The sequence below is a fragment of the Saccostrea echinata genome, unplaced genomic scaffold, assembly GCF_033153115.1.
Source record: "Saccostrea echinata isolate AGI-Se365-2 ecotype Australia unplaced genomic scaffold, CSIRO_AGI_Sech_v1 ptg000008l, whole genome shotgun sequence".
NCBI lineage: Eukaryota > Metazoa > Mollusca > Bivalvia > Ostreida > Ostreidae > Saccostrea > Saccostrea echinata.
In genome coordinates, this window is record NW_026889757.1 from 1,651,779 (window position 1) to 1,666,323 (window position 14,545).

Here is a 14,545-nt window from a genome sequence, read left to right on the forward strand (position 1 = left end):
AAAAAAACTGCTGTAATCTGTTGACAATCGATAAAAATAATTGTGCCGAAACGACCTATATAAAGCGCCCCTTATTTGCTATACCTTGTCACGTAATATTATTCCCAGAGATAACACTGCAGCTTCAAGATTAACGACCATGGACGGCACACATGTAAATGATCTTGATTGGCCCAATTATGGAGAAATGTACTTGCCAAAGCTGGTGCACGTGCCATTCTTAAAAGACGCGGAACATGCACTACAGTACATAAGGGACATAAAACTCGGAGAAGATGCAATTATTCTGGCAACTTTTCCAAGATCAGGTCTGTATTCATATCCTTACATACGAATGATAAAGAAAGAATACGTTTACTTTATAAGTTATTAAATAGTTCGTGGGTATGGAATTAATACCCCTCAAATTTAGGGAATTGATTAAGAATTTTTAATCAAGCATTTCTTATTTTCAAATAATTTACCTCCTCAGCAACCTCATATACGACATTTTCCTACCTGAAAATGTACCTAATGAATGCAGAAATCTTTTGCAATGCCCATTTTTAATCTAGTTTATTTATTACTTTTACCATGTGACATGGCACCATTAGGCCTATAATGATGAGTCGCGACAGGGTGACCCGGAGTTTGTAACCACAGAGAGTAACATTTTCTTGTGGGCTAGAATAACGGTAGACTTGGATAGATGGATTAATCTGTTTTTAACTTCCGGGAAATGCGTCATGAAAAGTGGAAGCACACACACACACACACACACAGAGAGAGAGAGAGAGAGAGAAAGAGAGAGAGAGTACTACACTTTGAGAAGTTAATACGATGCAAGACACCAGGCGAATAGCCAGGTGATCATAACTTACCTAATTCATTTGACCATAAAGGAATTTTTGATAGTGTTGAGATGAAGTCTTCTGAAGCTTTTGAACTTTCTACTTCTATGTCGACTTAATACAACTTATATGGAGCCAGACCAAGAAACTTTGATAACCCTTCGTATCGCTATCCGTTTCGTCCGTTGTCGTACATCATTACTCGGTTGAAAAATGTAATAATTTCCGGTTTCTTTTCGGGAACATCTAAACCATTTTAACAATGTTGGTTTGCAGCATTTAAACATTCCATGGTCTCTACTTCACTGGGGCCTTAAAATGCGATTTTCTTCTTTTACTTCTGGTTATCAAGAAGCCGAAATGTTGGCATAATTATCATATGCAATTAAAGTCTTTTACAAAAAATGTCAAAATGTGATAAATGATCCCTGCGTTCACGTTCCTGGATCCAGCCTGGGTATAAGTGGGACATGTACAATTTTTATATTTAAATAAACAGCTGTTTTAAAATAAATTATTGTCAATTTTGTTTTAAGAAAAGGAGACATAAGTGCCAAAATTCCCAAATGGACCTTAAAGAACATACACTCAATCATCTATGAACTGAATTGAAAACATTTGAGTATACTATAGTAAAAGAATACGTCATCTACTTTAGCATAAAATTTCATCATTTCTTAGAGAGAGATAAAATAGATCGTATTAAGTCAGTTATGAATAAGATATAACCTAATATTATCACAAGATAAACATATCTTTATGTACTTATCAAACCTAAATATTTTCAGTCAGAGGTTACTGCGCTCTAACTTGATGAAATTAATTCTGTCTTAAAATATTAATTAAATTCAAAATAAAATGACATTAAACATAGATTGATTTTTTCTATGGGTTATAATTAATATTCTTTTTCCTTGTCATATTTTTTAGAACTATTAATCAATATATCGCCATTTCAACAAAATTCAAAAAGTCATACTTAAAGTTCATGTTTATTGAAGGGACACATTGGGTATGGGAGATAACTGGTATGCTACTCAGTGGGAAAGCGGAGTATTCTACAGTGTCCAGAGAACAAGTTTTCGTGGAGGGATTGTCTGACATGAGTCAGATGCAGTCTTATAATGGTGACATAAGCACCCATGTTCCATTTCAATAGCTCCCAAAACAACACGTGGATAACGGCGGGAAAATAATATACGTTGTGCGGAACCCTAAAGATGTGGCCGTCTCTCTGTTTAAATTTCTTGCTTCGTGCGGATATATAAAAGAAGACAGTTTTGAGGAATATTTTTATGAGCTTTATCTTGGACGAAGTAAGAATTTTAGAAATACATTTTTTGTGGGGTTTTCAAGGATCTTTTCCTTATTTTTTACTTTGCAATTGATTTAATCTTTGAAAGAAATCTTTCTTTTCATTCAGAGGCAATGTATGGGGGATGGTTTGAATACAATAAACGGTTTATCAAAGAAGCAGCTGCTCGGAAGGATCAAATATTAATGATACAGTACGAGAAACTTCACAGAGTAAGTAAATAGTATTGGAATTCTTTTTTTCAAAAAGTTTGAATCTGTTGAACAAGGAAAATATCGACTCCAAAACAAGGTAATCAGTTTTGGTTTTGCAATAATTCATTTCATTTCGATACTTGTTTAGGAAGCTTACGCCAGTTCTATATCGTTGAGCAGGAATGGATGTTCAACTTCTTAAAAATCTCCCTATTTTTGCCTCTTGACACGTCTCTTTGCCTTGGAATGATATATCCTTAGAACTGAGAGATACATCTCTTTTTAGGGTGAATCTCCAAAGAGAAAGAGATGTCTTCTTCAATGAAAATATCTTCTATCAAATTGATGACTTGTGTTCAGTTATTAAATTTAAAAGTTGCCATTATTTGTCACTGAATGTGCAATTATCATGGATGATCACAGCCTTTTTTCTCTGAAACTTACATCAAATTTACAGTATACGTTAAAGTTTTGGAACATTTTAAATGAGAGGTAGTATTAAAAAGAATTTTTGCCTTAAAGCAGCTAATATTACTTTAAATTACCCAATGATTATTTTCGCATTTTAATTTTATTACAATAATGACTCGATAATTTACGTCTGTGTGTCTTTTGCTTACTTCAAAGAACACAGAAGCAGAGATACGGAGGTTGGCTAACTTCTTGGGTGTTAAAGATGAAAATGGACTTGTCAAAAAGGTAACGGAGAGGTGCAGCTTTCAAAACCTTCAGCAGGCAGACAAAAGTGTCAGGGAGGACCAGAAAATGGCAGATCTAATGAATGAACTCCAATTGAACGAAAATCCTACAGTCTATCGGAAAGGTCTCTAGAATTCTAAAATATTTTGTTATTATTTACTTAAACAACGATAATTTCTTTTTCTTAAAGGTGGTTTAAAAGGAAAACCCAGAAAGTAAAATGACACAATTTTTATAATAACAAAAACTGAGAATAGTATCCTTTTAATAGTAGTGTCAGCTAAATGTTGACTCTCATTTAGGAGAATGGAACTCAAAGTAGTTTTCGTTATTTTCTGAATGCTGAATGCGATGCCAATAATATCATGACTACTTCTGCCTCTCTGTAATTAAATGTTATTGGAGCACAACAGCATTTCTTTGTAACATGAATGGAGAAAAAAAATATAACATTTGGTTAACTACTTTAAGTTTTTTATAATGGGGTAGCACTTTCATTATAGCATCATTCACGATTATATTTGTTTTGAGTAAATTCTGGTTGAATAAATCAAAGTAGTTTGGAGCAGTCTCTGTTCCATATCAATTTTCGCACACGTCGAAAAACTTTAAAGACCTTTTTAATCATGCTTGATCTTCAGAATCTGTACTGCATTCTTATTAAAATACCAGTAACCTAAGAATCTTAAATAAGACCAAATTGTTGATTGATTTCTTATAAAGATGTACTTTTGTTTTTGTTTTTAGGAAAGATAGGAGACTGGAAGAATTATTTCACTGTGAAAATGAATGAAGATTTTGACAAAGCATACACAGAGAGAATGAATGGAATCGATTTTCAAGTAGAATTCGAATAGAGCTGGTAAAACTGATATGATGTATTTTTCATATATCCAATGTACTTTTATTATATTCACCTTCAACATATTTATGTGATAGTTTTTAGTTTTTAGGCAATTAACATTTTTTGGTAAAAATAATTAAAGATATATATCAATAGATTCCAGTTTCACATTATGCACAAATAAAACTTCTAGGACTTTGAGCAGTTTCCTTTATGATGTATCGGACCTTTCTGTCAGTATAAATTAATAAATAAATAAAATTATGTTGAACTCATTAAAATCTTTTCTTTTTCTCTCAATGAAACAAATAATTCATGTTTGCAAATTGTATTGTGAAATGATTTTCATCTTCTGACAATTTCTAGAATTACTTGGAAGATAATGAAGTAAGAAATTTCAAGGTGTATATGTTAGTCTTACTGCAGTTGTAAGATTATTGTATGACAATGTTTTTAAAAGATGTTTGTTTTGCTTCACTAGAAAGTCATACTAATGTTAAAATATCGAACAGATCTGCTACGAGAGTGTTGAAATATAGTCGCACACCAGTAGTAATGTTCATGATCCATAGGCCAGCCTACAACATGACTTCCTCTCCCAAGCCTTTGTCAATGCTTTCTTCATACCTCTAAAATTACTCGATATCACAATATATTTACAACCCCTGTTTTTCCCGTCCTGTCTCTGTTTGCCTCATTACTTTATGTAAGAAGAATAATTACTCCAGAAGACGGTTATTGTATTTATTACAGTTATATATGATACATAATTAGCTGCTACATGTACATCTATAATGAATATCATCCGCATTTTTGATGTACACATTATATAGGTGTACGACCTGGTTTAGGTGTAACGTAATCAAGTTTTTATTAATTAATGTCATTTAATTACTCATATTTGTCACCTTATGTCTTCTGAACACGTGGAATAGGCAATAAAGTGCCAATTAAACTGAGTATAAAAAACAATGAATATTTCATATACATGTACAACTATTTTTGGACTGAAATCTGTTGACTGTTTACATCGAGATATAAATATTTATTAGGAAAACTCTTTATTTTGCTACAATGTATGTTGCTTCATCTGCGATCTTCCTAATCTTCTAAAGGCGCAGTTCTTTTCACCTGAAGCAGATGAGGGACGAAACATGTTTTGTTTCTCGTAATGAAGTAAATCCGAGAAAATAAATATATGAAGTTTTTTTTCGTTCTGGATTCTCCATTCAATTGGAATTTCACGATCTATCTAAAATAAAACAACAAATGCTTTAATCGTTTTCCTTTCCAATTATCATCTGTATACTTTTTGTAGTTTAAGTGCCTATATATGAATTGAGTAAACATTAAAAAGAGGAAGTGGATATGATGTTTTACTTATAATAACTTACTTATAAAATGTTTCTCGGATCACCAAGGGAATTCAAATGAAGGTGCCTGAAATGATGGAATACGACCATTGGCAAAAGCCGTATCTGGGACGTCCACGTCAAACACTTCATCCATGTACTCCCTATAGGCTTTCTCCCTCATTCGGCGTAATGCTTCTTCTTGTTTCTTGTTCCTCTGGGTCTGTGTTTTTTTCTGAGAACGTTTAGATGCTTTCATTTGCTTTCTGTTTCGTTGTGGAGGAGGTGTCAACAAATTGTGTCGTCTTTGTTGCTGTTGTTGTCTTTGTGTATTTGGAAGACGCATCGGAGGAGTTGGAGGGGTTTGTTTCGTTGTTGTTACTGGACGAGGAGCAGCGTTATTATTTCCATTCATAGCGTGAGAAACTAGCCACGTTGCAATCATTCGGTAAACATTTTTCAGTTGTGGGTTATTGTTCGGCAGTCCTGGGTATGGTGGCATGGATGGAAGAGGGAATGGAATTGCTTGTTGGGTTGGAGAAGGACCATTTTGTCCACTGAAAAAGTTAAATAAGCTTTGTTGTACAGGAGGTGGTGGGGCTGGTGTGGTTGGTGTAGGCGTTGATGATGTCATGGGTTTGAAACCGAAGAAATTAGCATTCCCTAGTCTTGGTTTGGATGGAGCACTCTTACTTGATTGTTTCGTTTTCTTCATGGAGAATGCACGTGTAGGAGGCTTATATTGTTGTACTGGAGTGTTCGATCGTTTGTTTTGTGGTATCCCTTCTGGAAACAGACTGTATGGTGAAGCTTTTACATTTTTCTTTGCAATTTGATTCTGATTTGATGGAGGACTTTGGATGATTGCTTTTGGTTCTTGAACTGGTTTTGAAGGTTCTGGTGGTAAGTCCATTTTTGAAGGATTACTTGGTTGAGATGGTTTTTCTTTTCCAATTTCAATTGTTGCAACAGTTTCAATGGTTGATGATGATGCAGTACCTGTTGTTTTCGGTTTCTCTGCAATGCTGTTCGTTTTGGGCTTCGGAGGCTCAAAGACAGGTAGTAGAGCTTTAAACTTCGACTTTCTTTTGCTCTTTTGTCCATCTATGTGACTGACCAAGAGTAAACCAAGTACAAAAAGTAGAACCAATCTCGGCATTATTATGACTGATCTAGGAAACGGCTGCCTATGAAAGAAAAATAAAATGAACAAGTGATGTTGATTCTTAAAGGTTATATTCTTATCCAGTAAGTACACGAAAGGAAACGATTATTATAGGTAATTAAATTATTAAAAATTTATTCGTGCATCAATCTGCAAGGTTAATGTTGGTCAAGTGATGCCAACAATGAAATGTTCTAATGGCAGCGAATTGTTTCCTTGTTCCTAGTATAAAGTGTCACGAAGAACCTTTACAGACATTCAGATGTCTATTAATCACGCAACTGCAAAAACATTAATTTTTGCTTTCACTGGCTGCAGGTTATTAATTTACTGACAGATCTGTCGAATTAATTTTAGTCAAACATCGTCAATATACCATAGTGCGATGAATTCATTTACAACCCATCAATAATTACATTTTTTATGTTTAAATATTTAATTTGAAATGAAGTCACGAACAAATGATTCATGGATCCTGAATAATTATCTTGCAAGTCAAAAACAAAATGCTGTGAAATGAAGCATATCGTACAAACCGCTGTTCGATATTGGCATTTACTATGTTGTCCTATATCTACATGGAGTACATGGTAATTCATAAAGCCGATACATTATAGCGATTTCTTGGATATAAAATGAATCTTGAATTATGCTTAAGATTTTTTATCTGTTATTATAATAAAAAGGTAAAAATACCAAACTGATTTGTCTCACAAATCCCATAATGTAAATATGAAAAGGGCACAAAAAGGGACACCTGGAAATACCACAGTTTGGACCAGGTGTCTTGGACGAGTCATTGGGTCACCCAATCGCCACCCCTTGAGTCCTCTTGATTGATTAATTAAATGGAGCAATCTGTTGTCAAAACTTCAAAACGATATGTTGTCACTTGGCATGAAGCATTTTCGTCAAATTCGATTCAACAATGCAATACCAACAATGTACATATAACATCCATAGGATTTGTGAAAGCCTGATTTTGAACGAGACTGTTGAACGCTCTGTAGTATCATTTTAATTGTCAGTAGCCAGACTCGGTTTGCAACTTGCTCGTGCGTAGAACATACTCTGCTCTTGTGTATAGAATCTTTGGGAAACATACAAAGTATGCATATGATTATGGAATTTTTTTTTCATATAGAAATTGACGACGGAAAAATCCTGGTTGATGTATAACTTAGTTGTCTTTTTAATATCAACCTCAGAGTACATGTACCTGTAAAGAGTCAGAATATTTTTAACAGACTAATTTTTAGTTGATCAATCACAAGAAATTAAAATTTTTGAGTTCCATTTCCACTGAAACAGAAAATTTGTCGATATCTTAAAATATTGTCTTTAATTTATCTTGGGGAATGGTTGTAAAAAGTTTTGAAAAGTCAAACGTTTTGAAGTTATTTATTTATTTTAAGAAGTTACTTTAAAATTTTCGTAAAGTTTTTAAAGTTTATAGTTTTGATAAACCATTTCTAAAATATGTTTTAGCCTAATAGTAAAAAGTAGTCTATAGTTTCTCCTTTACAGCAGTTGATTTCTTTCTCAGGAATAACGATAAGGGTTTGTTGGACCATTTTAATTGACCTTGCATAGCATTTTATGAAGTTTCAAATACTGAAATTGTTAATAGTTCTTCGCTTTGTATTAATCTGATTAAAAAAAATATAATTATACTTCTTGCCAATATCTTGTTTCGGTGACGAAAATGTAGCTTATTACCTATATTTTCACATCGTTTATTTGTCAAGTCAAAAAATGCCACTAAATGTGCAGGTGAAGTCAGATCACTGCCCTTACTATTTATCTAAACATGACTCTAGATATTATATCATATGCTAGTAATTGTACAGGTCAAGTCAGATCACTGCCCTAAGCCTTTATCTTAATAATTATGAGTCTAGATATTATATCATCAGCAAGGTATTTTGAACTCCGTATCAAATAGGTAGCAACAATGTTATCAAACAAAAAACAGAGATAAATGGATTTATAATTACAAATAACTCTCGATACCTCGAAGTCCACCGGACCGAGGAAAAACTTCGAGAGTTCGAGTTTTCAAGAGTCCGGAATTTTCCGGGTTTGTTGACAGGTTTTAAAAATAGTCTTACCGGACGTAATGATTTTCATGCAGTGCTAACCTTTTACTCGTGCTTTGTATAAAACAACGATATTTTTTTGCAATTTAGATGAATATTGCATTAAACTGAGTAAAGCAAAAAATGTATATCGTCATTTCGTGTACATTTATTTATTCTTTGTAATACGGACATCATACTACGCATTCGTTACATGAAAACGACATTTTACAGCGTCGTACATGGCATTGACTATTCCAAACATGATTATTGAAAGCAGTTCTGTAAGTATTTGTCCAATAATAGTCGTCATATTGACATTGATGCTGTTTCTGCTTTTTCATATTTCGTTTAATTTTGACGCAGACTCGAAATAAAAATTAAATAAGTGTTTCGTCTTTTAATCAATTTCTACTTTTCACTGACACAGAGTCTCTAAATTATCGTAAGACATTCGATGATAAATATTTTACTAGCATTTGGGTAAAATATGATTAATTATAAATCAAATTATCACCTTGCAGCATAAGTGTCACCTGAATAAACATCCCGTTCCTCGAGACCCGCGTCTTCTGCCTGGGACCATTTAAATGTCCAGGTTAAGGTGCTAATTATATAACCTTGTATACACATAGCCACTTCGAAGTATCGAGGGTAAAGTGTAATAGAATATGCATAGCGGGACTGCATTTTGACTTCGAGGGATCAAGGGTTTCGAGAGATCAAGAGGTCGAGAAATCAAGAGTAAATTTGCTTAGTTATATAGGGGGAAAATTCGGGACCGGAGACTCACTTCGAGCGATCAAGAACTTCGAGAGATCGAAGTTCGAGCCATCAAGAGTTACCTGTATTAAGTCCCGAGTTCAAGATTAAGCACTTATGTATTATCTAGCAAATATTCGAACAACCCGATTACTATTACTCCTCACGAAAATATTAACAACAGTAGAGGAGAAACTTCAGCGGTAAATGTAGAAATGTAATACAACATATTCAAAGGTGCTGTTTATCAAATGTGGAATGTTAAAAACGCCAAAGAACTCTGAGAAAATTAACTTTAACCTGCAGATTGATACACCAAAGCAATTTTAAGAGCATGTTCTTCGTGCGAACTATCTCGAAAACGAAGCAGACTACTAATAAATAAGTTGATGAAACAAAGTTATCTACAATCTCGTTTAAAGTCAACATATCGCAAATTCTATGGTCGATACAATGGCCCTGTTTGTAAATTTTGTTTGTCATTAGGTCGAATGTTGACTGACGTCCTTCATACAAATTCGTAGGCCATTATTTTCACACTGTATTAACCTCGGATTTCTTCATTCACATGATCATGACAAGAGTCACACGATGGATGCGACTGGTTGACAAGGGATGCTTACTCCTTCATGGCATTTTATCCCACGTCTGATTTTTTCAGAGGTCTGTGTTTGCTTTGCTTACAATTTGTTCTGTTTCCCTGGACTTTTGAGCGTGTTGACTGTTCGTTTTCTTCACATCTCATATAAAGTATTCATGCTTTGTTAGCCATCATGTTAACTTGTTAAATGTGTATATATACATCTTACAATAATATAAAATATCGGGTTTTGTTTTACGTTTTGAAAACATCCTCGCTTCAATATAAAGGTAACTTCTGAGTTTTGATGTTACTCTTAATTTCTTTCAATAAATTATGTCAGTCGCAGTGGCATAAATGATGAAATTCTTCATTAAGAATGCGGACAAACAATAAGTGCATTGATAAAATGGTATAGAACTGCCGCCAAATTATGATGGGTCACAATTTGTTTTCGAAGACTTCTTCACCTTTCATTGTACGACAGGTCACAGTATACAATGAAACAATGACAAGCATTTCGACATTATAGAACATAAAATCGAGTACACCTGGGCAACAAAATGGTTTTAAATGATAAATGGTCATTTACTAGTATTTATAATAGGTGAAAGATGGTGAAACCTTATCAGTGATTACTGTAGATTCCTTATTTTACGCGAGTACTTAAAATCGCGAAATGGCCCAATGACGTCGAATCGCGAGAAAAATAATTCGCAAATGGGTGATTTATCTAGAGATTTTACATACATTAAAGCACAATAAAAATAAAAGCGAGTAATTTTATTTCGCGAGCGGTGTTCCTCGCGTAATTACGCGATAATTTATTCCTCGCGTATATTTAGGAATCTACAGTAGTAGTTTGTTTAAGTACTGAAATGATGCAAATGTATATTATCATAATATTAATAAAATCAAAATTTAGACCTGCATTTTGTTATTGCAGTATTTCCCCTTTCCCTGTTTTTGTTTACTGCAAAAGAAACTCGGGAACAAAGCTATGAATTCAACAAAAGCGCTGAAACGGAATGCCACAAATGGAAATGTACAGAATTTGTGAAATTTGACCTTATTGATTTTTTAAATAATTGTTTTGCTGGTAATTCGTTTTGAAAAAAAAAATTGTAGAACAATTTTAAACTAATTCAAACGAATGATTTCAAATGTAATGGGTGTCTAAAAATTAAAGGTGACATTGCTCTGAGATTTTGGTGATGCGTTTAATTATTTATAATAGTAAGTTTATAAGAAAAAAATAGAATTGGAGACAAACCTTTGATGTTTAATCAGAGTATTCCGTTTCTAAATGGCGTAAGAAAAACAGTATTTCCCTACTTATATATTTATGGAAATATGATAAATAACCCTCGTTAGTCTTTCACCGCATACTTATGCTTAATTGACAGAACTTCGTTCAAAATGCAAATGAGTGACTTTTGCCCCACCTATTGTGTAATTGGAATGATATAATTAATGTTTTACATTCTTGAATCGCAACGATGAAATGCAATATTTATAAATGAAAAAAAGGATGGGATTTTCAAAAGACGAAATCCTTGAACCTGAAATTTTTAGGAATAATAAAACTTGGGATCTATATGCATAAAAGTGAAGATAGTGATGGTAAATAAACCATCCTGAGAGAAACTTAAACTCTCAAAGATTCTTCATATTGATGTTAAACCCACATTTACAGTCTCCCAAACGCCTAGTTATGACGTCTCACAACCCCTCAACTATGACCTCACAGCCTATTACACTGCGTAACGAAAAGACAAAGGAAAAGAGGAAATTTAAAAATGCAATAAACAGAAAATTCAATGTTTGGATGTTTGGTAGCTGGATATGATCACCCATGAGACAGGACTTTCATATATATATATATATATATATATATATATATATATATATATATATATATATATATATATATATATATATATATATATATATATATATATATATATTCACTCGTTCTTGGCACTCGTGAAAATTTCAATACATCCTGTCCCACTCGTGAAATAGTTATAAATTTCATATCCAACTACAATAAATCGATTATTTTTTTATGATCCCTCTGTTCAGAAAGGCATTTTTTTTTCAATACTTTCCACTGTATGATTTTAAATGTATCTAGTATTTTTTTTTCTATTTTCTTACTACAATTTATTTTTGAATCAGAGTCCTCTTTTTTTTCACCGAAATTCTGCGTATTTAAAAGAGTAAGCCATTTGATACTCTAATAATTTAATTCTTGTTATATCGCAGTATTTTTTTGGATAAAAAATTTACTATATATCGTATAAAAATGGGTTGCCTACGTCTAAATGACTTGCGTCAAAAACGTATCAATCTGCCTGACGTTACATTTATAATTTTTGTAAATTTTATAGAACATGTTCTTCGAAACGATTTTTTAAGGAAAATCATTTTTTTTTCTTAAATGAATGAAAATTATATAATGGGTAGCCTTTAAATTAATTCCTGACACATTTCCAATATATAACCCAGCAGTTACTAATAAACTTTACATCATAATATTTAAGATTAAAAAAAAGTTCCGACATACGACTTATCTCAAAAGAGTTCTGTTACGAACTTCATTCAAAAACGTTAAACAATGTACTCCTCATTATATATAATGTATTATGTATAATGTACAAAAATGGACATACTTTATATAATCTTGGATAATGCAAACTGTTTTCTCAGGAAAATGTCATATTAAGAAATATTCAACAATCTTAAATGTCATTCCAGAGGCCTCATCTAACAAGAATGCAAATATATTTATATTACTAAATGTACAAATAAAACTTTAAGATATAAAAAAAAATCAAATATCCTTTATCATTGCTAATTTTCGTCATCATCCGCAAGGTGGTGCTAGGAATATTTGTTTTCGTCAAATATTCAATACGCTGAACATATATCATGCACAAAAATAAAAATAGATCATTGACGTAAATTGGCGCATAATATTAATCTATTTACTTTTTTTAATTCGGTTTGCTCTCTGTAGCCACTTTTCCCCGTCTTACGTGTCAAAATAACGAATTCCTGGTTCCCTGATCCTGAAACAATTATTTATTGTTAAATTTTAAACTGTTAATTTTATGTAAAATAATCAGTCATTTTTATTCCAAAGTTGATATAGCTTACTTTTTGTTCTCACGTGTAAATTCACTTGATTAATAATTTAACAGGTATGGTTCCTTTGATTTATCGTACCTATACTAAACTTCTAACAAACAACGATATATTGGAGGGTCCAATAAATATTCAACCAAGCCCCTCTCTTTACCTTTCACAAATATATTAACTGCTCTGGGACAGAAACATAGACGTAATATTTAAGAAGTAGTGTAATTTAAATGTGGATTCTCAAAGCTCAAAAAAAAAATAAATAAATAAATAAAAAAGATCAAAAAAAACTTTTAGAAAATTTGAAGAAAAAACTTCTCCAAAATAAATAACATCGAACGTATGACATTTTAAAACTTTATACAATCAAGTCCCAAGATGAACAAAAATAAGGCTTTTTAACATCATAAACAACTGCTTCTTCAATAAATATGGAACTTGGCAATTTTCATTTCTTACTATTATTCATCTACAAAATAACTATGTTAAAAATCAATCCGATTGTACATTCAAGTATTTTGAATAAGATATTTAACAGATGCTGGAGTTCCTTATTGACAATATCTACATAGCCTTTGAAGGCTAAGTCTTCAAATAAACTGTTGGAATTTGAATGGGTACAAATTGTTCTCCTTGGTAAGCCGACGTGATTTCATATTCTTATGAAGCTGAATTTATTCAAAATATTTTACGAGAAAAAAAACTTGCTCAGACCTTTAATTGGACATTTGGATATATCAACAACTTTTTTTCAATTAAAATAGTTACTTTCATTCTGATGTCGACTCGATATATCCTAGTGTACTCCAAATATGACACCTCCGAGTCTTCAACATCTTCAATGATTCACATTTTGATGTTTTACTGACTGTAGACATTGATAGCCCATTTACAACTAAACTATATGCAATTAAAAAGATGGCTGGCGAAGTTTTAGATTGTTGATTTCCCATAGTTTTGCAATGATATTTCACTATCACCTGCATGAGGATGTGCATGAAATATGGAGATAACGAATAGTACTCAAGCTCAAAAGTTCATTAAAGCTATCAATCGGGAGCAGAGCAAACGCAGACCTCTAACAGCATCACAGTCGGGATCAGGTGTTACGGAGGAGGAAGCATCCCCTATTGACCGGTCACATACACCGTGTGCTCCTTGTCATGATCGGGAAAACGGAAAAATCCGTAGACAATTTAGTATGTAAATAATGGCCTAATAATTAGTATGAAAAACGTCAGTCAGCATTCGACTTAATGATAGACTATATTTGCTAATAAGGTTATAGTATCGACCATAGAACTTGCAAAATTTCAAAATGATGACTTTAAACGAGACTGCTGATATTCTTGTTTCATCAACTTGAATGTCAATAGCATGCTCTTGCGTTTCAGCGTGATCGGGAGGTCGTGAGTTCGAATCTCGGCCGCGACTGACCTAAGTCGATAAAAAATGGGTAGCAACTGTTCCTTCGCCATGCGCTCGGCACTTTGAAGTGAAAGTTGCGAGTCCTTTGGATGAGACCTTAAAAACCGACGCCCCGTGACATGGCAGGCATTGGCACGATAAAGATCCCTCACTG

General features: G+C 32.9%; 1 protein-coding gene and 1 pseudogene across 3 annotated transcripts in view; one reads left to right on the top strand and one right to left on the bottom strand.

The window, feature by feature from the left end:
• Positions 1 to 11,111, bottom strand: part of LOC133180914 (uncharacterized) — a 157,397-nt gene extending 146,286 nt beyond the window's left edge. Inside the window, exons 1-3 of one of the 3 annotated variants that reach the window (XR_009720414.1) lie at positions 11,093 to 11,111; positions 5,277 to 6,421; positions 4,839 to 5,134 (exon numbers count right to left, since the gene is read on the bottom strand). Coding sequence is in view for 2 of the 3 variants with exons in the window: in XM_061315367.1 (XP_061171351.1) it covers positions 5,296 to 6,393 (1,098 nt within the window). In the remaining variant the exon portion in view is untranslated. Of the gene's footprint in view, positions 1 to 4,612; positions 5,135 to 5,276; positions 6,422 to 11,092 lie in introns of those variants that run through there. The other 2 variants (XM_061315367.1, XM_061315366.1) reach the window with 2 other exon arrangements.
• On the top strand, positions 122 to 4,103 carry LOC133181230 (sulfotransferase 1E1-like; annotated as a pseudogene).
• Positions 11,112 to 14,545: the final 3,434 nt, after the last annotated feature.